At 45.5% G+C, this 26,136-nt stretch overlaps 1 protein-coding gene across 3 annotated transcripts in view; it reads right to left on the reverse strand.

Annotated features, from left to right (window-relative positions):
* Window positions 1-26,136, reverse strand: part of DOCK1 (dedicator of cytokinesis 1) — a 523,633-nt gene that overhangs the window by 391,536 nt on the left and 105,961 nt on the right. For all 3 annotated transcript variants that reach the window (XM_060286253.1, XM_030832075.2, XM_030832074.2), the window contains 5 exons: window positions 22,874-22,971; window positions 17,320-17,409; window positions 16,888-16,988; window positions 12,448-12,582; window positions 7,304-7,412 (listed from right to left, as the gene is read on the reverse strand). In XM_060286253.1, coding sequence (XP_060142236.1) covers window positions 7,304-7,412; window positions 12,448-12,582; window positions 16,888-16,988; window positions 17,320-17,409; window positions 22,874-22,971 — 533 coding nt within the window. The remainder of the gene's footprint in view (window positions 1-7,303; window positions 7,413-12,447; window positions 12,583-16,887; window positions 16,989-17,319; window positions 17,410-22,873; window positions 22,972-26,136) is intronic.

Here is a 26,136-nt window from a genome sequence, read left to right on the forward strand (position 1 = left end):
ATGGCTGTCTTCTCCTGAGCTGCCAGCCTTCAGCTGCTGAGTATCCTGGTTCAGAAAGTCTTCCCCCCAAATGGACAAGTGACCTGGAAAGTCACCATCCAAGCCATCTCGGACGAATGATGACAGACTTTGCAAGCAAAGCCCTGACTCGCATCTGCGGCATCCTGGATCAATCAACACAATCAACAACCACCAGCCCCAGCCTCAAAAAAAAGTGAGGAAAATATTTTATTGTTTGCTCTGAGTGTACCTTCCTGGCTCTGATGCTACCCATGTCTTTAAAATACATACAAGTCTATGATGGTTCCCACGTCTCGCTGGCCTGCTTCCTCAGAGCCCAGAATCATCTGAGCTGAAGGAACTGGACTCAGCAGAGCTCTTGTCTCCTTACTTGATTCACCCACTGATCCTGTACCAAGAGACGCCAAGGTTACGTAAGCAGGTGACTTCTGAGGATCAAACAGCTCCCTAGGCGTCCAGCGCTGTGGTCAAGTCGCTCAGTCCCACAAGGAATAGGATGAAGTGGAATCACAGACTGGACCAGGGCTCTAGTGAAAACCAGGCCATCACGTGGGACACAACAGCCCAAATGGGAGGTGCACAGATTCCTCAGGCAGGGAGCAAGTCCTGATAGCTCTGCTCACAACTTCCACAGACCTTCAGAGCATTTGGAAATCTGTATGCACCCAGCTAACCAGACAGAACCAGGTCTTCGCCATAGAGAAAGGGTTGGCCAGGGAGGTTACTGAAGCACTGTTTACGGAAAGGAAAACTACAAACAATCTTGGTGCCCAAACATAGAAAACTGGTTAAATAAGCTACGACACAACCATGAAGCGATATAACCTTAAAAAAGGTGTTCTTCAAGAGTACTGAAGGATGTAGGGAAATGTATGTGGAAAAAAGGAAAGTTGTATAAACAGGTATGTATAAACACACATACATACATATGGAAATATCTGTACGTATATATCATATACATAATCTCATGCATCATCATAGCCTAAGGAGGAAAAGCCTACGATTATAAAGACAAACATACTAACACTGTAATTTATGGGGGGGGAGATGACAAGTGAGACTTATTTTTCTGAAGTTGACTTTTTGGCATTTTCCACTTTTCTAAAAAGATCACATATTACATTTAAACTGAGGGCCAGGACACAATAAATCCCTGCTTTGTTTAAGGGAGCTGATAAGACTTCACATCCTTATGGGAATCTTGAAAGCAGCACATGAAGTGGAGAACACTGGGGCCCAGGATGAAGGGGTCAAGTGGGAGCTGCTATTACTAGAGCCAAGGCCCCGGGCAGGTCAGCAGTCACCTGTGCAACCTGATTTTCTCATCTGCAAGGAAATCATAGTATTTCCGATCCTTGTTTTGTCATCATCCCTAAAACATTCAGAGTTTTTCCAGAGGACAAAAATATTCGAAACTTACAAATTTGTTAGAAGCAGTGAGGACCCTGGAAGCTAGCTGAGAAATGGACAAAAAGCAGCCAAAGCTTCTGATAAGGAAGAATTTTAGATAAAATAGAAGAGAAGTAAGTATAGTTCAAGTCCAGGTATTATTTTCTGTTGTTGTTGTTGTTGTTTTTTAACATCTTTATTGGAGTATCATTGCTTTACCATGGTCTGTTAGTTTCTGCTTTATAACAAAGTGAATCAGCTATACATATACATATGTCCCCATATCCCCTCCCTCTTGCGTCTCCCTCCCTCCCACCCTCCCTATCCCACCCCTCTAGGTGGTCACAAAGCACCGAGCTGATCTCCCTGTGCTATGCGGCTGCTTCCCACTAGCTATCTATTTTACATTTAAGGAAATGAAAACCATGCTTCTTGGAGGGCAAAACTCACCCAACAACTGCATTTACTGTGATTACCATATAGCTTATTTCCAACACAGTTCTCCCCGGGGAAGGCCAGACAGACGTGGCACCACCAGGGGTCAGAAAGGCAAGCAACAGGGAAGCTGGCACCCAAGGGGCAGCCCCCTGGAAGGAAGGCAAAGCCTCACGCATCTGTGTGCCCATCGCAGCTCAGGAGCCTCGAATTCAATTAATCTTCACCCCAGTGCAATCCACATTCTGGTAGAGGAATTCACTGAGCACCAGGGACCTGTGTCTTTACAATGGAAGACACACAGAACACTAATAATATTTCATACTAAACCGAACAAGAGGGTGGAAGAAATAGAAAGAACGGTAAAGAGCAGTGGTTTTCAAATGTGGGTTGAGATACGTTCGCTGTTCAGGAAATAAATTTAGTGCCTGTCAACCAGCAATTTTTTTTTTAGTGAAATACATTAGTTCAGAATAGACCAAAGGATACCAGAATAGAACAGAAAATGCCAGAGTACATCCCATGGAATAAAGGGTTAGAACGTTTTCATGAAAGACTTTTCAGCTTCACACACACACACACACACACACACACACACACACACACACACACACACAGACACGCCCAACAATGCATTTTTTATTGTGGATCAGGGTCAATGTTTCCCTCAACAGAAAGTTCTAGAAATTTCTAGGGAGGTTATGCCTAGTTCACAGGGTAGTCTTTTCCAGGATCATCCCACAGAGTTGTAAGATTTGTGGAACAGAGTGAAAATGTCAACGCCTGTGTTAATTCTGATGGCAAAACCCCACGTGCCCCAAATCTAGCACTACAGTCCACGAGTGGTGAAGAAACAGAAGCCTCTGTGGCCAATGCAGGGGGCCCATCACCGAGACCCGTCCTCCAAGAAGCCTCAGGACCAGCCCCACGGAACCGCCTTTACCTCCTCTAGACACAGCCAATTTCTGCTGGCATAGCGTCAAAGTTTTTTAATTGCTTTATGCCAAAAAACACAGGACATATCCACTCCGATGAAAAGCTCCACAGGGAATGAAGGTGATGTCTTTACAGCCCCAAAGCATCTGATCCAGAGCTGCTGTCCGTCGACGTGGACAACCACTTTAGGCCCTGTTTCTGAGCCATCGGATCGCTGGTGCCCAGTGACCCTCTCTGGGGGGAACTGAATGGAAGGATGTGGCTCTGGATCTGGGCAACGTGGGCTTAAATTATCCCTCTGCCTGGTCCCATGGCCTTGGGCAAGTTCGTTAACAGCTCTAGGTGTCTTCACCTACAATCAACGATCACACCTATGGAACGGGAGTACTGTGAGGGTCACAGAAGATGCTAAATATAAACACTCAGAACGGCAAGTGAGCGATGCATGGCAGCCCCTGGAGCTCATGCTTCTTCCCATCAGCCTTTGGCATTAACCCTCCGGGTGGCTTCCGAGCGTCCAGAGGGGCTCCACTCGTGTCTCTAAGAATCAAAGGCTATAGGAGAGTTGGCTGGATTGACTGAAGATTCTGAACGGCAGAACCTGGAATCTGACCCATTTCTCCAAGGCAGCTGGAGAACGTCACAGCTTCCTGAGAAAAACAAGTCTACTGCCAGATGTGAGTTTTAGGGAACAAGAAGGGCAGGTATAGCACTGAGGGTGTAGCGAGTAAAGAGAGGTTCTGCCATAATCTCATCAAGAGTAACTGCGCACCAGACACACAGTGGCTCGTGATAGGCATGGCCACGGGGAGCAAAGGAAGAGAAGGCAATGGAAGAGGATGATCGCGTCTGGCTTGGAGATGCTGCAGGCGAAGTGCCGCTGGGTCATGCGTGGGGGAGAGGCAGACGGTGACCACACAGGGTAGAGCAGAGAACAGGACCAGACGGCGCTGGCCACAGGTACAAGGACCTGCTCATGGTGGGGCAGGACACGGAGAAGTGTGATGGCCAAGAAGGTTCCCCGAAGCACCTGCTGAATGCTTAGGATGTCTGAGGGTGGCTGTAGGCATGTCAAAGGGGCAGTGGCTGTAGGCATGTCAAAGGGGCAATCTACTGTGCAGACAGAATATTCCAGACTGAGAGGAAAGGGTGAGGGATCCATCAGGACCCCAAAGGAAGGGGCAGGTAGGGGAGAACTCAACACAGGTGGAGGGTTAGTTTCAGGTAGTAGAATGGACTCGTCTTCTTCGGAAGGAAGTGAGAAAGGAAAGGTGATGTTGGACAGGTATTAGAGGATCTTTTCAGTACAGCAGACAAACCGGCATCATTTGCTAAAGGTGGAAGGGGGTGGGTAATGAGTCTCAAGCTTGAGAAGCTGCCAGAAATACTATTAAGATAAATGGAACAAGAAATCTTTTTTCTTTAATTTTTATAAAAAATAAAATGGTATGGGTGCTGTGGAAAATGACATGGTAATTCCTCAAAAAATTACACATACAGTCCAGCAACTCCACATCTGGTACAGACCCAAAAGAAGTGAAAGCAGGGCTTGAACAGCTCGTTACTTGTACTTACTTTCACAGCAGCATCATTCACAAAGGCCAAAAGGTGTAAAGAACCCAAGTGTCCATCAAACGGTGCACGAATAACAAAATTTGTTAGATACATGCAATGGGATACAATTCTGTCTCAGCAAGGAAGGAAATGCTGACACCCGCTACAACATGGATGAACTGTGAGGACCTTATGCTAAGTAAAAGAAGCCAGACACGGGCTTCCCTGGTGGCGCAGTGGCTAAGAGTCCGCCTGCCGATGCAGGGGACATGGGTTCGTGCCCCGGTCCGGGAGGATCCCACATGCCGCCAAGCGGCTGGGCCCGTGAGCCATGGCCGCTGAGCCTGCACGTCCGGAGCCTGTGCTCCTCAATGGGAGAGGCCTGCGTACCGCAAAAAAAAAAAAAAAAAAAAAAAAGAAGGCAGTCACAAAAGGACATGTACGGTATGATTCCACTTACACGAGGAACTTGGAATACTCAAGTTCATAGAGACAGACAGCAGCACGGTGGCTCTCAGGGGCTGGGAGGAGGGGAGGACGGGGCAGCTACGGTGTAACAGGTACCGAGTTTCCGTCTGGGGCGATGAAAAGGGTTCTGGAGACGGATGTGGTGATGGTTTCACACCCACGTGAATGCCTTTCATGTCACAGAACTATACTCTTACAAGTGGTTAAAGTGGTAATTTTTCATGTTCTTTACCATATGAAGAATTTTTTTAAGGACGTGTCAGCAGCTCTGAGGTTGGGGGTCACTAACTGAGGGATCTTGAAGCAGCACAGTGGTGAGTGTGTCTCTAGAACCGCATGGGGGCCCCAGGGCAGGATCTAGAAGTGGAGGAGACCTGAGGCCACCTGGCAGAGCATCGCCCACACATTCACCATGGTTCCCTCTCCCATGTAACAAAGACGTACCCAAGTACGCTCCTGCTTAAGTTAGATGACGCTGCTGCAAACTCCAAGTCCAGTGGAAGGCAGCGCTGCTGAAAATTCTAATTGGATGCCGTGTCTATCCTGCAATTAATGATTATCAGAAACTCCGCTTGCCTCTCCCTTCCTTGAGGCATAAAATGCTGACTTGGATCCACAAGGTGGGTGTAAGTGGTTCTTGCAAGTCTGAGAAGGGTGACGGCGGGGTGCTCAGAACGGCCACTCCCACCCCACAAGTCTATCAGGTCACACTGAACATCACCAAGAACGCATGGAGCGCGCTGACCCCCTGCTCACGAATGACATCATCTCCAAGATCAAAACAGCCAACAAGGGCCACCCTTGGGAAACAACGTTAACCCCTAAGAAATGCCAGTCTTTTTCATATTTCCTCTACGTAAGATGACTCACAATTGTATTTCCATTTCCACAGAGCAAAACGTAAAGAGTTAAAACAACACAAAAACAGGATCCCGTGATGGGAATTCTTAAATTTCAGAAGTCGAGGCAGCACCTATTGTGCAAGAACAAAATACGAAATCAGCAGCAAGGAGGCAACATTTCAAATAAAACTCAGTCATCTGTGCTGCAGATGTAAGGTCTGCACCAATGCACAAACGTCACTGAACTCACCCGTGTCTCATAATAAAACACCCACTGAAGGAAGGACTTTCAAGTCTGCAGTTACTAAATGCCTTGACATCCAGGGAGGTGGGCAGACACAAGTCAAGCCCAATCAAATTTAATAATCTAACAGTATATTTAGAAACCAAAAAGGACTTCTGGGCTCAAAACTTCCTGTCATTTGTATCTATTCTTAGACTCCCTGTGTCTGTTTTCCAGAAATGCCAGAGGATTTCGTAGTAAATGTACCAAACACATTGTTAATTTTAACCTCAAAACAATAAGGCAGCTTTAGGCAATAAGTTGCCAAAATAATTAAGCCCAAACTTGAAAATACATGCCACACAGCTTTCTCCGTGGATCACCAGCTCCACATGAAGACTGAGAAGTGATACTGAGGACGGCACGGCTCTGCCAGACAGCAGCTTCACCTCCGAGATGTAAGGGCCATCATGACTGTTCACGTTTAGTGACACTGCTCCCCTGGTCACAGCAACCGTGACACACATCTGAGCACACGTACATCTCTGTCCCAGACTTAAAAGCTGGGAAATCACTTTCCCACAATATTTTTAATAGCCATAAAGATGTTTCCTGGGAAATGCTACAGTAAAAGAACATTCAAAGAGGAAAGTACAGAGGCTGCTACAAGGAGCAGCAGAGTGAAAGCTGCAAGTTAATCATTTGGAAGATTCTTGTCCTTTGAAGGAATCAGCACGGGCAGCACACACTACTCGCACGGCTTCTTCTCCAGTACGTCGGCCACACTGAAACTGCCAGACAGGGATGCTGGCAAGGGTGCGGGTCCTGGGCCACTCCCTGGGCCCGTCCCCCACGCCCCACCTCCTGGCACCTCCACGCCGGCGTGTCCTGAAGACCACACAGACCCCACCTGAGACGCAGGCATCTGTTCTCCCAAAGGACCACAGGGCGAGAACAGATAATAAGGTGGCGAGAACAGCAGGACCACGGGAAGGTTGGATCCCTCGCTCACTCTTCCAGACTCGCTGGAGGGACCAAGATATATCACTATCAGCACAGCTCAGCCTGAGGTCTGATGGGTGCCTGGGGCACCTACAGCCTCAGCCTCCCACACCTGCTCAGATACTGAGACGCCCTGACAAGTGACGTGAAAACATCCTCCTCATCCACTTCCCCATCCTTCCATGATGGAAACTGAGAACCTCTCCTTGCAGAGAAGCAAAGACCAAGGACAGCATTGAAGAGCCCCTCCAGAGGAAGCAAAAAGAATCCCATTACAGGGACCGCGACCATGGTCACTGCAAAGCCGCTCCTGAACCTTCCGCTCACGTCCAGGCTTCGAAGGACACGCAGACCCTGCTTTTCCCGGCCTGCAGGGAGTCCTGCCTCTAAGAGCGGGGCCCTGAGTGTGGTCGACGCTGCCCCGAGGACCTACCTTCACCCGGACGGTCTGGTCTGACACGCCGCTCATCATGTCGCTGATGGATCGGAACAGCTGCACCAAGGACTCCACGAAGTCGGCCTCTCCTTTGTTTTCGTACAGCCTGCAAAGGAACACACAGACCTGTGGGCCTGGCGCACGGCACATCGCCACTTTGTGCTCCTGCATCTACAGACATTAGAGTTGCTGTGAGGGAACGTCCTCGATATCCAGGGAACATGGGAGCTGACCTGGGTTATAACCTGGACCCTCAGCGAGGGAGACAGGCCTTCACGCTGAGGAAGCTGATTTTAATCATTGTATTCATTGCCTTTTGGCTTGTAACACAACACATTCTACAAATCTGAAAAACGCAGAAATGTATAAAAAGGGAGGGAAGGAGGGAGAGGGTAAGGAAGGGAGAGAGGAAGGAAGGATGGAGAAATCCAGCTTGAATTCTACCCCGCAGAGATCACATCATTAATATTTCAGTGTATATCCTGCCAGTGTTTCTTAAACCCATGTCACATAATTGACAATCACAAAGATAACTAAGTTTAACATGATCTTAGAACCTTTTGAAAATGATACTATACTCATAAACTCAAAATTACTTGATTTCAGAGTAATGACACTATACAAATTCTCCCATCACAGAATTGGTGGTTCCGGGAAAACATTCAAATGTGGATCATATTCAGTAAATGGATAATAAGGAAGTGGCACACTGGTTACATGTACGCAAATACGTGCTGCTAATTGTAAGTAAGTTTCATCTATGAATTATTTATTAGCAGTTACTTCAAGCTGCTGTGTTACTGACAAGCAATACATTTGCATTTTAAAATGATGCAGCGCAGATGTTTTATTAATACAGACTAGTTTTCTGCCTAATTAAAAGTATACCATACCTGAAAACTTGTGTACAATGGAAAATTTTGTAAACTAAGTGATAATTAATTGCCCTAGAAGTAGTCTTAAATGAGTTCCACTGTAAAGCAGCAAATTCTGTCTAAAATGGGACATTGCAACCTAGTGTATCTGTTTTGTAAAGGGTTTTCAAATAGGGGTTTGTATAAACAGTGTGCCAAACAATGACCATTATGCAGTCATGAACTCCTGCTTGCAGGTGAAAAGGAGCAAGGGTGGCAGACTGGTGCAGATACCTGGGGAGGCTTCTAGCATGTACTCATTCATTCTCCCCCATTCCCCCCCACCCCGCTCCCAGTGTATCTGCCAGTTCCTAAGGCTCCACGGCGCAGGGGACTGAAAACCAAAATGAAAACATCTATAAAGCAGAGTGGAGTGTCTGTCTGTCTCCAGCGATAAAGAATAGAGTCTGAAAAATGCCAGGGAGAGGGGCTCCAGGTAACACAGCAGACTCAGCTGAAAACCCTGGGCAACCAGAGGAAAACCATACAAGACTGAGGCTCACGAAGGCTCCTTACAGCCTCTGTCGTGTAAAGGTTCAGTCTCGCTCCCTCTGCCTAGAAAAGAAAAGGATGAATCATCTCTTGAAGAAGATCACATCATCTGGAGCTTTGACAGTTTTATATATTCACAGTCCTGTATTCAAACAAAGTTATTAAACACGGAAGAACACCAGACCACATGTGGCCCAATCAAAACAGAGACGACAGAAACAGACCCACAAGTGATCAAGATACTGTAGCTAGCGAGCAGTTACATTCTGTATCAAGACTGTCAAAATAAATGTATTATATTCTAAAACAAAAAGATGGAAAAAATAGAAAACTGGAAATATGAAAATAGAGAGATGAAGAAAATAGAAGGTAAGATTAAAAAATTCTAGTAGAGAAATGAATGTATAAAAAAAGATGAAAATTCTAAAACAAAAATATAATATCTAAAATTAAGAATTCAGGGACTGCCCTGGTGGCACAGTGGTTAAGAATCCACCTGCCAATGCAGGGGACACGGGTTTGATCCCTGGTCCAGGAAGATCCCACATGCCACGGAGCAACTAAGCCCATGTGCCACAACTAATAAAGCCCACACACCTAGAGCCCATGCTCTGCAACAAGAGAAGCCACCACAACGAGAACCCTGCACACTGCAACAAAGAGGAGCTCCCACTCGCTGCAATTAGAGAAAAGCCCACACGCAGCAACGAAGACCCAACGAAGCCAAAAAAAAAAGTTTTTTTTAAATGATAAAATAAAATTAAGAATTCACTATATGGGTTAACTTGAGATTAAACAGAGTTAAAGACAGAATCAGTGAAATGGAAGACAATCAACAGAAAAATAAACAGAAGAGACAGAAAATATAGAAAAGTGTGCTAGAGATATGTAGGACACAATGAAGAGATCTAACATACATGTAATTGAAGTTACAGAAGAAAATGAGAGCTACAATGTGACAAATGCAACATTAGAATAGATAATGGCCATGAATTTGCTAAAACTAATAAAGAATTAATCCAAAATTCAAGAAGCAGGCTTCCCTGGTGGCGCAATGGTTAAGAATCTGCCTGCCAATGCAGGGGACACGGGTTCAGTCCCTGGTCTGGGAAGATCCCACAGCCAGCGGAGCAACTAAGCCTGTGCGCCACAACTACTGAGCCTGCGCTCTAGAGCCCGAGAGCCACAACTACTGAGCCCACATGCCACAACTACTGAAGCCCGCACACCTAGAGCCTATGCTCCACAACAAGAGAAGCCACCACAATGAGAAGCCCGTGCACCACAACGAAGAACAGCCCCCGCTCGCCACGACTAGAGAAAGCCCGTGCGCAACAACAAAGACCCAAAGCAGCCCAAAATAATTAATTAATTAATTTTGAAAAATTCAAGAAGGTCTCAAAATCCAATGTAGGATAAATAAAAGGCTAACCATTCCTATGTAATCCATAGTAAAACTGCTAATAACCACAGAGAAAGAGAAAAATTGTAAACATAGGTAGAGAAAAAATTTTAAAGACACCTTTACCTTCAAAGATGTAACAGTAAGTCTGAAAGCTGACTTCTCACCAGAAATGATGGAAACCAAAAGAGAAAAGAATAACATCTGGAAGAAGAAAATAACTGCCAATCTGGAATTCTAAATTAAAAGAAAACACCCTTCAAAAACAAAGATGAAGTCAACGATTCTCATACAAACAAAACCTGCAGCAGACTTATACCCAAAGAAATTCTACATAAAGTTCTTTGCACCAAAGGAAGATTATCCTATAGAGAAACATAAAATTAAAAGAAAGATGGAGGGCTTCCCTGGTGGCACAGTGGTTGAGAGTCCGCCTGCCGATGCAGGGGACGCGGGTTCGTGCCCCGGTCCGGGAAGATCCCACAGGCCACGGAGCGGCTGGGTCCATGAGCCATGGCCGCTGAGCCTGCACGTCCGGAGCCTGTGCTCCGCAACGGGAGAGGCCACAGCAGTGAGAGGCCCGTGTACCGCAAAAAAAATAATAATAATAATAAGATAAAACACAGGAAAACAAAACCTCGTTTACTTGGTCATCTTTCATACCGTGACAGTGAGAAAATCATCAACAGCTTTGACCTTGAAGAGAAGAAAAAGATTCGACCCACATCAAGAGTCACCCTTATCCACAATAAGAAAAATAGAAGAGTGTGCCTTTGATATCTCAGTCACGGATAAGAGCACGATGGCCTCAAACCGTGGGTCCTAGATCACGGAATGTCAGAGTGAACAAAGCACAAACAATCCTTGACCAGTAACACAGGGGCCATGACCACTGATTAATGGTGGGTACTACCCCGTCTGTGACTCTTTTTTCTTTTTTTAAAGATTTTTTTTGATGTGGACCATTTTTAAAGGCTTTATTGAATTTGTTACAATATTGCTTCTCTTTTATGTTTTTTGGTTTTTTGGCCTTGAGGCATGTGGGATCTTAGCTCCGCAACCAGGGATCGAACCCGCACCCCCTGCACTGGAAGGCAAAGTCTTAACCACTGGACCGCCAGGGAAGTCCCTCCCATCTGCGACTCTTACAGTTGTACACACAGTCAGTAACTTGCTCCTTTGGCTTACATGTACCATGGTGTGCACAGGCTGGATTTTGAATACCTTCCCTTTCTCCCCAGCCCTTCTGGAGAAGCTGACTTCAGGCCAACAAAGATAAAGAGTCAATAAGGAGGGACCAATCTGGGTCCACACTCGCTCCATCCCGAAGGATTCACTGATACGTTTCAAGACGGCTGTGCTTTTAGAAGTCGCATGTATTCTCTAACTCAGAGGGACACTGATTCTTAAACTCCGTCTCTGTGTTTAGAACTCACCACAAGAACACCAACCTCCAATAACCAACAGCAACCAACACCATCCACTGTAGGTCACCCAGAGCAGCTACAGCTCCAAAAGCAGGAGCAGAGTGAGTCAACTTCAACACCCCATCTACCCACTGCACACCTCTTCATTCATACAGTTAAATACTGTGGACCAACTGAAAGCTCATTTATTTTAGCACGTCTTTCATCTAAAGATATATAGGAAAAAATACTAATGTTCTCTATAAAATAATGAAGTCATTATTTTAAAGTGGATTGGGAATATCCCAATCCACTTTAAAGTTCAAACACAACTCATAAATTCACTTACATAGTGTATGAAACACATCACTAGGTGAAAACACTGAGCGTCCATTTGCACGGCAATCTTGTATGTGGGAATCTCTCTCTAGGAACAAAACATGATTCTAGTTGAAGGAAAGAGGGAGGAAGCCCCCAGTCTTCCCAAGTGAGGTAGTTTAACTTGGTTTTGGCTTTTTGCTGTTGTTGCTTGTTTGTTTTAATTTTGGTTTTCAAGGGCTTTTTTCTCTATAAGATATACTGAAAAGAACTTCAGAACCCTTGGTGTTCAGTCTGCACTACCTCTGAAGAATTATCAGTGCTTTCAGGAGACGACGTTTGACTCACAGGCACACATTTCAGACTCAGGGCTCAAGACTCAAATTCATGCTTGCCTTTCACTACATGTGGGAGCAGATACAGTGAGTGTGGGCAAACCCAGCCCGGGACTGTTATCTGTTACTGCTGTGTCATGCTCGACAGCAGGGAAAGGAAGGAGAAAGACGAGAGGAAGGGGAAGAAGCAAGAGGAAGGGGGATGGAGAAGGAAAAGGAAGGAAGGAAAGGATTTCCTGTAAGTCCACCGGAGAGCCAGCACGGTGATACACACTGATTGAACAGGATCCGGGAGCGCACGATGAACTTGAAGATGTACTCTAAAGCTTTCATGGCTTTATACAGCTGGTCGCTGATTCCTGGCCTCTCGGCATTGTCCACGTAGTTCCTTAAAACTTTCGTCAGCTTCCTGTTCATAATGGAAACACAAGTTAACAAGTCCAGAAGATTACAATATCTCAGTTCTTAACTGGGACAAAAATACACAAGTGGGTTCTTTTTATTTGGGTACACACTTATCAGTATATGCATATTTGTGAAACATATCTCAAGCAGATTAAAAGCAACCCATATAATAACTCTCAGAGGAGCGAGATCTGAGCATTTAACAAGAACTTTCTAAGTTTTAGATGTTTTTGGAAGCATTTAAATGTATTCTACAATTTATTCTTCACAGCAACACTATAAGGCAAGTGATGAGTTTTATCCCTAATTTACAGATGGAGAAGCCCAGGATTAGGTAGGTAAACTAGCTTTCCCAATGCTAAATAACAAAAATCAAAGGGATTTCTACAGACATATCTATTTTCATAATGCTCATTTTTTTCTACTGAGCATATGGTATTTTCAAATGATAGAGGCAGTAATGGTAATAATCAGTTTTTGATTCTGTCCAAACGTCTACATTTTCTACCACTACTGGCCCATAAACTAATAATCACTGTTCACAAGGATGACCCTCAAGCTATGCTTTCTAAATCATAAAAGAAGAATTAAATTAACTGCAGTATACTGTCAGCTTTTAGTGTACTGGGCTACACCGTAACTCTCCAAAAACTAGCAGCATATGTAAAACCTGTATGACAACAACCAACAAGACTACTCCCTAAACCAAACTTCTCCACTCCCCAAGTTTTTATGTAATCAACAGAACTTCCCTGTAGCTTTTAAATATTCATCAGAGTCATAAAAATAACCTGTCAGGGCACTCACAGCATTTCCCATTAAGCTGGGAGCCAGCATGCACTAGCTTGTTATTCGAGATTATTACAAGACACTCATAAGAGCAACGGTAACTTGGATTCTGGATGACCTCGGAACGGTTCTAAGAGTCACAATTCTACTGATAAATCACAATAAAAAGGCTTTGGGGTGACTGAGTGGATACAAAGTCATTTCTAACACTGATCAGGCTGCAGAACTCAAGAAATGAGAGACTACCATAGAAGGCTTCCTGCCAGTATGTCCTAAGGAAGGGAAGCCAGAGAGATCCCCCTCCCACAGGCTCCCCTGGCCCTGACGTCAGAAAGGTATTGTCCCATACATGTTTCCTGATGGTTCCTGAGGCACGGCAGAACATCTCAAGTCCTGGCATAAAACCTGTTTCACTCGGTTTAACTTATTGTCCCAAACTGAGTGGACCACACACACCTTTTACTCTTAGACCTTATTAATATCCCAAGAAATATACATTCCATAGAAATACATTTTGGAAATCCTTCCAATAGATTAATCAAAGAAAAGAATACAAAGAAGGAATGATTTGCAAAGAGAATGACCCAGAACCAGAAAATAAATCTGGAAGTCAAAAGACCCGAGTCCACGCGAGCCACGCCACCTGTAACGGCAGAAAGACCAACCTCCTCGGCACCAGCTCAGAGGGGCGGACCACACGGCACGTCGATTCAGTGGGAGGAAGGTCTGACCCAGCTCTGGGCAAGGCAGCTCTGTGGACAGAAGGAGCCTGTCCTGCTGGTCTTCTGGAAGAACCGTCCCCAAAGCTGGCACCTCCCTCCCTCCTCGCTTGGACCAGAGCCGGTCACTCTGATCCGTTAACTGCCCAGGCAGGGGAGCTCCTGCTTTGCGAGAGTCGGAGGGCTAAGAAGTAATGCCCATCGCCTCCAGTCATCTTTAATTTCTTCTCTTGGAGTTCTTTGCAAAGAAAGGCTACAGATCTCAACGTTTATCAAAGGAAAGACAGAAAGAAACTACCTGGACCAGACTCTAGCCTAACCAAGGCTCCTAGAAGAGGCGGAGGAGAGACTGGCTGTGATGACACTTAGAACCCGAATGTCCCCTGGGCGGGAGAAGGCTGAAAGTACTTCGTTAGTGCAGACACAACCTTCCATGATTGGGTTAGAACTGCGTGAACCACAATTATCTCCTCTGGTATTTCAAGGCAAAAATACTCAGATTCCAATGGCTGAAGAACCACTTGGGGTTGCTAGTTTACCAAAACACGACAAGAATATTTATTTTCCGAAATTAAAATTTCCTTTTTGGCAGAGGACAGACTGAATGAGAGGATACCAATTCTCAACTCCGTCCCATCATAACTTAACAATAAAATGGTACTTTTTGTGTCTCCCACTGAGTAACTTGCCCAAAGCTCCCCAATGTTCGTTTTCCACCTTTGAGAATAAGGGCACCGTTCTCCCCAAAGTCACAGGCAGGGGGACGCCAGCTAGGCGACCTGGAATGCAGCACGGTGACCTTACCACTGTTCCGATTTTCTGAAATGAAAGTGCAAAATCTGATCTGAGCAAAGCTGTTTGGCCCCCTTTCAATAAAGAAGGAGAATGGTGAAAGTGACACATATGGAGGTCACATGGCACCCAGAGCAGCACGGAGGCCACGCCCATAAACCCCGGGCTCCCTCTGGTTGCTATAGAGAGATGGTGTCACATGATCAGCCCTCCCACGGTCTGCAGGGAACTGTCCAAAGTGTGGCAAACTGGGCTTCTCCACTGAGAGAAGAGAATGTTTTAAACAAACGCTTCTTAGTCAGCAAGCACAAAGCTGGTCACAGCTTTTGCCCTGTGTGGTGAGGACACGCTGCTCCCCGCCCTCTGGGGGCTCCACCCACTGCCTGCAAAAAACATGCACTCAAGCCGACACGGAAGAACCTAAGAATCAGGGACAGAGCTGCTGACCTTGAGTCCCACAGCCAAGGACAACAGGTTCTGACCTAAGTATGGTCAAGACACAGATGGGAGCTTTGACTCAACTTCCTGGCCCTGAAAGAGAATCATTTCGAATGATTCGAATGATTCTAAGTTGAATGTTCTTAAAGAAATTAAACCTTTCTTTTTCACTGCAACTCACACAATAAAAAGTCTGAATAAATGCCAATAAATCCCATGGTGAGAGAATGAGGAACTCGCCCTAATAATTCTAATCATAACAAAACCTAACTACTGCTTGGTGCTTTCTGAGTGGCAGGGATTATTCCAAATACTTGACGTGTAATAACTCATTAAAATTCTCAAGAAAACCTACAACCGTGCTGTTGCACAGATGAGAAGGCTGAAGCTCACAGAGTTTAAGCAACTTAAGCTTGAAAGTGGCAGAGTGGTAACATAAGCCCAGGTGGCCGGGTCCCAGGGCTGTGGCACCAGCACCAGGCTTCACACCGTCCCCTTGGTGTCTAGTAGACCCCAAAGGGACCCATGTGGGGATGTAGGGCAGGCGGAGAGCAGCTGGGTGAGCAGTAAGAATCCTAGTTAGTTAGAGCCGAAGCTTCTGGAACAAAAGGAAAGGCACTCTTTAAAAGGCAAAAAGAATCTGGAAACAATATATATGTGCATATATATATTACAAACACACATATTTATATATGTATATCACTTGGCTGTACACCTGAAACTAACACAACGTTGTAAATCAACTAGACTTTAATAAAAAAATTAAATTTAAAGAAAAAATTAAAAAAGAAAGAGATGCAAGAGTATTAAAAGCCAATATCCAGATGAAGTCTAGAAACAATTGTCAAACCCGCAGATGTTTTATCTGCACAACATGAACATTCTGGCTCTCTGAACATCACTAACCAGCCAATTTAAAAGAAAAAATAATTTTTTTTAGATCCTTTTTTTGTTTTTGGCCATGCTGTGTGGCTTGCGGGATCTTAGTTCCCCAACCAGGGATCGAATTCGGGCCATGGCAGTGAAAACACCGAGTCCTAACCACTGGACTTCCAGGGAATTCCCGAAAAAAAACAATTTTATCCAGCTTTGTCCAGCAGAACAAAAATAAACAAATCACCTGCAACCTTAAAAATGGTAATAAATAAATAAAGAGCAAAAAGATAGACTGAAAAGTACAAAATTGAATTTTATTCATACTAAATAACCAATAACCTCAATAGAGGACCACAACCATTTATTCATTCATCAAACAGTCATCAGGAAGCTGCAGTGCGGCGGGCACTCTGCATTCATGTATCCGTTTCATCAACCACAAATTGAACATTTCAAAGACAGACAAAAGGTGTGGAGAAGAACAAGAACTTATTCCGGAATCTTATAATATATCACCTATCTCTTTCAACAAGATTTTTAGGTCTGTTAAGAGAGAAACAATAATAAAAATGATCCCAGTAAATTCACAGTTGGGGAAGGGAAACATAGAATCACAGGCAAAAGTATATGGAAAAGACTCTTACAAAAATATACAAAAAGTAGTACTGGTTTTAAAACAACAAAACAGAACTTACGTGTAGGCTAATGTTGCACTGAAGTGTTTCTTAATGTAGGTTTCCAAAACAGGATTAAAATGCTGAAATTTTCTATCAGCAATTAGTCCAATGATAAATACCTGTTAAATTAATACTTTCATTAGCAAAAGAAATGCAAACCATTTTAGAATCTTCAGCTGAATCACTTGCACTTCTGTGTGAGTCAACGAGCTCTAACACTTTCGGACACAGGCTGGTCAGCTACTTTACTTCTTCCCTTACAATTTACATTTGCCCAACTACAGTGTTACAGTGGGAGAAACTTTCTCCCTCTCAATTCATCTGCTTTGATTGGGTTTACAACTGAAAGCGCTTTCAGGGTTACTGTGATGGATCCCGCCCCAGCTTCAAAGGCTGCAATCTGAAAGCGTCCCGTAATAGCTGAGCAGATGCAAAGTCGAGGCCTCTTACCAGAGCATCAAACACTAATGTATCAAAGGTCTCGCTCTCCGAATTCTCCATCATGATGTTGAAGAGGGCATCCAAGGTGTCCTGGAGGAACTAGAGAGACACAAAAGGTCAGCAGACGAGGTAAATTCACCCCACTCTCCCCAGCTTAGAAGAACTATCATCCTTGGCAATACTGCAAACACCCACCTTTCTCAAATGGCACCTACCAAGCTACAGACTTTGAGGATTTTTATCAGTCATTAGATTCACAAGACAAAAATCTGAGATGAGTGAATTCAGAACAAAGACAGGCCACCCTGAGCCAAGCAGAGGATGGGCAGCGGGGAGATGCCCTATAGCCCACCGCCTACCCACCCATGAGACCTCTCCAACGTTTCTCCTGACTTTCATCAGGACAAAAAGCTCAACAGCAACCCTGGGAAGTCCGAATCTGACTCATTCCGTACACGCTGGAGTGTGGGACCTGAGCTAGCAACTGGGCAGAAGCCACAGGGACAAATTTCTAGTATAATAAAGGATCTTCTACAGACACAGATGGCCAAGGACAGAAGAGGTGTGTGATTCTGAAACTGGGGTACAGAGCAGAGAGCCATGAGCTTAACTTATTCAACAGTAATTGAGAAATTCCTTTTATGCCTACTATAATTCACCAAAGAAATATTACAGCATAGTATGACAAAACACTATGAATTTAATTTAGAAAAAATTAGGAGACTTCAAAGTTATGTCACACTAGAACCTGGCTTTGAACCCTGACCCCATTCTCCCCTGAAAGAAGTATTATAAGATGAACTAAAAAAGACTACATTGGAAGTAATGAGTTCCCTGTTGATGGGGTAGTTCAAGACTAGGCAGAATGACATACAATGGACTACTGACCGTAAAAGGGAATGAAGTATGGCTATATCATCATTAGTCACTGGGATTAGTACATCGAAATCACAGTGAGATATCACTTCACCCAGACTGAGGTGACTGTCATCAAAACGATGTACAATAGTTAAGTGTGGGGAAGGACGGAGAGAAATTAGAGCCCTTATACGGTGCTGGTAGAAATGTAAAATGACGCCATGGCTTTGGAAAACAGACTGACAATCCCTTAATGGGTTAAACGTACATTTACCACGTAACGCAAACATTTCATTCCTGGGTATGTAACCCAAAGAATGGAAAACATACATCCACACAAAAACCTGTATGAAAATACCCATAGCAGCTTTATTCATCATTGCCAAAATGTGTCCATCAGCTGATGAATGGATAAAAAAAACTGTGGCATATGCATACAGTGCAGTATTTATTATTCAGCCATAGAAAGGAATGAAGTTCTGATACATGGCACCACAGGCCTTGAAAGCATTACACTAAGCAAAAGAAAGCCAATCAAAAAAGGTCATATATTGTCTGATTCAATTTACATAAAATATCCGGATAGTCAAATCCATAGAGAAAGCCGGTTGCAGGGAGAGTGGAAGTGATGGCCTACGGGTATGGGGCTTCTTTTTCCAGTGGTGGAACTGTTCTGAAGTGAGATAGTGTGGACAGCTGCACAATTCTGTGAATACACTGAAAACCACTGAACTGTACAAACGGAAAGGTGCTTTCAGGTATGTGAATTACATCTCAATCAAGTGGTTATTAAAAACGAAAGGAGTAAGTGAGACGGGCCCACAGCCGGGACAAAGGTGTAACTGAGTGAGATCCCTAGACCAGATCTTCCTGGGCGGCTCAGCCCATGCACAGAACCTCAGGGGCCTTCATGTCTCCAGCAGAGGACCTCAAACAGTTCGACCCGCAGACACAGAAACTAAACACAGAGACCTGCTCCCCAACCACTGCTCGCTCCCCACCCCCCGTGAGCCGTGGAACCTTGCAAATCCAGCACCCCACAGCTCTTCTTCCTGAGGGAGGACGTGTTCCCAGACCTAGGAAGTGATCTGAGACGCGTCAGGCATAAAATCCTCATTCTATTCCACTGTGCCACCTACCACCTAGTCTGTGCCAAGAATCGTCACATATAAATGACACGGGAATGAAACCAGCCGGACCAGGAGGCATTCTGGCCTGGACATCAAGGGCTCCGTCCACTCCGTAATTGTTTAAGCCTGTACCACCTCTCGTTACTTTTGTATCATTTCCCATCATTTCAGATTGTAAAAGCTTTGCAAAGGTCAAAACTTGACGCTGGGGCTTCCCTGGTGGCGCAGTGGTTGAGAGTCCGCCTGCCGATGCAGGGGACACGGGTTCATGCCCTGGTCTGGGAGGATCCCACATGCCGCGGAGCAGCTGGGCCCGTGAGCCATGGCCGCTGAGCCTGCGCGTCCGGAGCCTGTGCTCCGCAACGGGAGAGGCCACAGCGGTGAGAGGCCCGCGTACCGCAAAAAAAAAAAAAAACTTGACGCTGCCATCTGCTAACAGCCCAATGTTACTGCCAACAGACACACCAGCGTCCAGTGCCAAGCCCTGGCTTGTCACAGTTCAGGGAAAGAGGTCTACCAGCCCCACCCAGACAAATGACACAGAAACAGGACAGCAGACAGCGGGGACCTTGTGTATCTGGCCGTAGAGCCGCAGCAGTGCAGGGACACGAATGTCCTGAAGGCGATCCCTCACACAAGGCCATGAAAGACTTCTTCTGACACCCACCCTCTCTCCAAGACCATCCGCTGGAAGAGCACAATCACCATTTTCATTTCCCACTAAAATGGGAAACTATACTTTTTACTAAATGAGCAAATACTTTTCTCAAGCAATGTCACTTTTACTAAACAAGCAAATACTTTGCTCAGTCTATCAAGCAATGTCATCTCTCCACTAAAAGTTATAAAGACACAGAAGGGAGGTCTCGAATAAATGGAATAAAACCCACAATCTATCAGTGTCCTTCAACAGAACAAAAGCAGCCCCACGCAGGCTGGGATTCCCTCTGCTCCTGGCTCTGTTAACAGCCTGGTGGCCTTAGACGAGTCTATTCCCTGCTCCAGGCCTACAGGGTATTAGGATACACTGTCAATGGGAAGGAATAAACAGGCAAAACAAGTAAGGGCCGGACAGGTCATCCAACCCTGGGGAGTACCACAGTGAACACAGGAAGGAGAGGGAGAGAGGTGAGAAAACCATCTCCAGGGATGCACAACAAGATGTGATAATAGATTAGATAAGAGGAACTGGGGGGGGGCAATAAAACCAGACAGTTCTAGAACTTTCCTGGTCAGTGTGTCAACAGTTCAACATAAATACAATTCCTGATGTGATACAGGGACCGAAAAATGAAAGAGGACACAATTTCATTAACTGTGGGTCTTTTAAAGTGATGTTAACTTAATTCACCCAGTTTTCATCTGAATTAGGGAATTCATAGAACCCAGGGAAGTTTAAAATGCAGTTAACATTGTCCAAGCCAGCAGAAGAAGACAAGGGCCAGGAAAAGGTGATTAAAATTTGAAGATCAGTGAGGATATGTTTGAACGGTTATACAATGAATTTAGGAGAGCGATGCCAGCAAATTAATTTCTCCTGAAGTTAACCACACTGCCGCTTAATTAAGGCCATTTTAAGTAATTAATTTTCACAGAGATAAGGTCGTCTCCCTCCGCAAGCACCTCTCCCGGAGGATAAAGAACTGAGGCGGCGACACGGACCTGGCCGTGGGGACCTTGCTCTCGGGCAGCCACGAGTGGTGGCCCGGCTTGTTGCACACGCCAGCCAAGGTGGAGCCCAGTGGCCACAGAAATGCATTTCCTTACATACAAGGAGAAGTCACTGGGCACAGGAGTGGCAAGGAGAGCCTTTCACTGAAGAAAATATTGGAACCACCAACGATGACCAAATCTGAGCGCTCAAAGGGACCTCCGATCACTCTAGTCTGACTGTCCTATCGCAGATGAAGATTCAAGGGCACTGCTCCAGGGCCTGCTCTGTGTGAGGCTAAGCAATTAATCCAAGACCCCATGGGAGGAAAACGGCCAAGACAGGACTGAGTGCTGTGATCTTTCTGACACACCGCGAAGCTCTCCACATCGATGACAGGGCTCCTAGGTGAGTCGAGAGCCAGGGTTATCGATCACGGCGATCATGACAGCGATACTGATATATCCTGATACTACCCGACCGCCTCCCAGGGGCCAGTACCTCATTTAACCTCCACAGGGACCCTGTGAACAAGGCACTCTGCTTATGTCCATTTTACAGCAGGGGAAAGCAAGGTTTAAAGACGTTATTTAACCTGTGTCAGCCCCACAGTGAGGATCCGCTGGAAGAGGAAGCAGAACCCTAGACCTGGTTGATTCCAAAGCCTGTTTCTACCACAGTGAAGCCAGGCCGCGCTCCCCGGACCAGAGTCCAAGAAGGATTCTGTTGCCTTAGAGGCGTATGTCAACATCCCGGAGACACTAGGTGTTAAAAGGCTTAGGACCAGGCGGACCTCGTTTTACTGCACTTGGCAGACACTGTGGTTCTTACCCATCAAAGATCTGTGGCAACCCTGGGTCCAGCGCGTCCCCTGGAGCCGTTTTTCCAACAGCATTTGCTTACTTTGTGCCTTTGCGTCACATGTGGATAATTCTTGCAGTATCTCCAACCTCATTATCATTACGTTTGTGCTGGTGATCTGCGGTCAGTGATCTTTGATGTGACTGTCGATTATCACTCACTGAAGGCTCAGGTGATGGCTTGGCATTTTTTAGCAATAAAGTTATTTTTTAATTGTTTTTTTAATGGACATGGTTTTTATTTTTGAGGGTTTTTTGTTTCTTTTGTTTAAACTTTTTTCTTCTTTTGTTTTTTTCCACTCACTGTGAGGCATGTGGGACCTTGGTTCCCCAACCAGAACCCGTGTCCCGTGCAATGGAAGCGCAAAGTCCTAATCACTGGGCCGCCAGGGAATTCCCTTGTTGTTTGTTTGTCTGTTTGTTTGTTTGTTTTTAATTGAAGTATAGCTGATTTACAATGTTGTGTTAGTTTCAGGTGTATGGCAAAGTGATTCAGTTGTACATATATATATATATTCTTTTTCAGATTCTTTTCTTTTTAATTGTGAATAATATTTTATTTAGTCATTTTTGTTTACAACTAAAACTCTTGCAAGGAATTTGAGGACATCCTCCTCCGACATTTGCAGGACATGAAGGGCTCTGGACATTGTGAAAGTTTCCCTTTAAGTTACGATGGGAACCCAGAACAATGCGGTAGGGACCCCTGTCAGGGGTCTAGCTCAGAAAGCCAGATCCTTCTCCATTATAGGTTATGGCAAGATATTGAGTATGGTCCCCTGTGCTATGCAGTAGGTCCTTGTTGGCTACCTATTTTATATTGTACTTATTTTTTTTCACGTGATGCTACTGCACACTCAGCAGACTACAGTAGAGTGTAAATGTAACTTTGATACTCACTGGGGAACCAAATAATTCGTGTGACTTGCTTTCCTGTGGTGGTCTGGAACCAAACCCGCAGTGTCTCGGAGGCGTGCCTGTACCATCTTGGGAGGCGGAGCCTACACCTCCTCATATCCATAAGGACAACAAAACAACCAGAACGAGCATGGGAGCCACGTTACCTTCACCACTTCGCCACCATCCACCTTCATCAGCTGCCTCAGGTTCTGCTGCAGCAGGTTGGTGTTGGATCGCCACTTCAGCAGCCCCAGCAGGTCCACTGGAAACAGTAAACGAACATCAGTTCCTCACAGCAAGGACTCTGTCTCCCTCGTTCACCCATCGTGTGAGGTCCTCTAAATCATTTTTTGAACAGATGAACCAAGCCTATTTGGAAACGTGCGCCACGTAAATATTTCATTACTTTCTAGCAACATCCTTGACACCCAGTGTGACTGGATTCATTATTTCCAACTACATTTACCATGAAATGATTTCCACATGGAAGCTTTCAAAAGGCATCTGGGGAGGGCTCCCCTGGTGGCGCAGTGGTTGAGAGTCCGCCTGCCGATGCAGGGGACACAGGTTTGTGCCCCGGTCCGGGAGGATCCCACATGCCGCGGAGCGGCTGGGCCCGTGAGCCATGGCTGCTGAGCCTGCGCGTCCGGAGCCTGTGCTCCGCAACGGGAGAGGCCACAACAGTGAGAGGCCCGCGTACCGCCAGGAAAAAAAAAAAAAAAAGGCATCTGGGGAGCCTACGGAAGAGGGACCGGCCTCTTGAACCCACAAGAAGGCAGATCAGAGCATGGAAGAGGGACCGGCCTTTCCAACCCACAAGTAGGCAGATGAGAAGAGCAGCAGGCCTGCAAGGCTGCTGGCCATTCAGTGCTGTCCTGGCAGCTCCTGCCAAGGGGTTTTCTCCTGTTCAGGAATAAGATTCTTAGGTTTTTAAGATAAAATAAATAACCAACATAAATTCAAGTACTGAGAATGCAAGGGGACAGTCCCCAAAGGAGACAGGAACCCTGGCCCTGGAGACCCCTGCTGCACTGAGCTTGCCACCTTTACCAAGTCCTGGCCCTTCCAAAAGTTTCTGTATGTTTCTTTTCTAATAGAAAAATTGCAAGTTGAACGTATTGGTTTTTGCAGACTAAATGTGGAAGACAATGTTGAGAAATGATTTTGTTTAAGGCATGAAAACAGAATCCAAAACATCTCTGGGAAAGGACGTCTTCATCTGAAGTCATATTAATATCCCACTACGTGAAAAAACACAGTTAGCAAAGCACATCTAATTTACTGTTTATGCTCATCGGGAATGAACTTCTGCTACAGAAACTGTCTCCATAAAAAAAACCCTAGTTAATACTGAAAAAAATATATATAATTTTGGCAATAGGTAGAATTTCAGTGAACACAAGACACCAGTTATAATTCAAGGATCAGACCACACAAAAGGCATACGGGGGATGAGCGCCAAACACACATTCTCATTTACATCACCTCACCCCCAAGTACAGCTGATGAAGGGAAGAGTTACAAACAGGAAAGTGTGAAGGGGACAGCATCCTAGTGTCTTTAGAATGCCAAGAGAGTAGACTCAAACACCAGCCGGGCCACGCCACCAAGATGTGACCTTGGACACGTACCTTCACCTCAGTTTTTCTATCTGAACAATGGGCACAGTGTTACCTGGGTCACAGGGTTGGTGCAAGACTTAAATGGCAAGATGTGGAGAAAGCACTTAGTGTGATGCCAGGCAGGAAGACCAACAGCAGCCACCCATCAAAGAGGTGAACATTTTAGCCATTCATCATGAAGGTTAACGTGTTTTAATTTCTAATTGAAAGTGAAGTCGTGAGAAGGGCTACATCCTGCCCAGACACGCTCTCAGTCCCAGGGTTAATGGAGATCTCCACCTCATAAGAGTTACCAGCGGTTTTTTTTGTGGGTTTTTTTTGTTTTGTTTTATTTTTAAACAGCTTTTGCGAATGCTAGAAGGGACCGCTTATCTTTGGTTTTTTGTTTGTTTGTTTGTTTATTTTTGGCTGCACTGGGTCTTCATTGCTGCACAAGGGCTTTCTCTAGTTGCAGCAAGCAGGGGCTACTCATCGTTGCGGTGCACAGGCTTCTCATTGCAGTGGCTGCTCTTGTTGTGGAGCACGGGCTCTAGGCACGCAGCTTCAGTAGTTGTGGCATGTGGGCTCAGCAGTTGTGGGTCTCGGGCTCTAGAGCACAGGCTCAGTAGTTGTGGCACACGGGCTTAGTTGCTCCGCTGCATGTGGAATCTTCCCGGACCAGGGACTGAACCCGTGTCCCCTGCATTGGCAGATGGATTCTTAACCACTGCACCACTAGGGAAGTCCACCAGCATTTTTTTTAATGGAGGTGAGTTAATACTCTGGATCCCATTCATGCAAAGTTAGTGGCACTTTGGATTAGAGGGAGGCTGAGGTTCACCTCTGTGTTGTACTTTTGAGAAAAGATACAGCTGGGCAAATTAGCAGTGGACAAACACCTTTGAGGAGGGGTAGCTTGCTCAGCCCCACACCCTCTCTGTCCCCTCTCATTCCCAGGGAACCACCACAGTTTGGCTCGTAATAATTCTCTGCCTCATGGCTTCTCTCTCTCTAATTACATAGTAAGCTGATGGAGGAGAGGAACCACGTCCCCTACTTCTTTTTCTATCCCCCAAAGCATCCAGCATAACGCTGAGAACAGAGATGTTTAATACAAACCTCGATGAATAATTCAGCCGCACTTTTCCCTAAGAAATGGAACTTCGCAGTAACAAGTCATGGTTTCAGAAAAATGACTCCCTCAAATGAGAATCTGGGACTCAATGCCAGAGGCCAATTGGGGCAGCCCCATCTTGCACACACCTGACACGCCACCATCCAGAAAAGAGGCATTGTTGGCTGGTGTGAAATGAACAACAAAAGATGTGTCCCCCTCACGCTTAGTGAGCTGCATCACATCGGAATTTCCTAGTTGCCTGGCAACAGCCACTGGAGAGACCAGCATGCTGTGCCCCTCAGTCCCAAAGAGGGGATTACCCTGTGTCTGGTGAGATTCAAAGAGCTTAAGGGCGACAGGAGGTGGGACACATCTCCCCGGGAAATTACTGTGACTTAATACCTTGAGAATGTCCTAGTTCACAGTTGTCTTCCCCAGGGATATGTGGGTTAAGAAGGATTCTGTGTGTGGGCCTCACAACCTAACCGCTATTCAACACACTGTTTTAATGGGGAAAATATATTCAAGTTCCAAATAATAACTTCCGAACGTGCTTTTGGAACATGACCCATTTCTAAGAAGGTGGCTTCCCACACAGCGAAGATGGCAAGACAAAGCAGAAGCTTAAGTGCCCCATTGGACAGGCTGCCCTGAGTTAAATGAAGCCCTAGAAGGAGTAGCCAGCTGTCAGCCTAGTTGACTATCAGGG

This window comes from Globicephala melas, chromosome 16 (genome assembly GCF_963455315.2).
Source record: "Globicephala melas chromosome 16, mGloMel1.2, whole genome shotgun sequence".
Lineage (NCBI taxonomy): Eukaryota > Metazoa > Chordata > Mammalia > Artiodactyla > Delphinidae > Globicephala > Globicephala melas.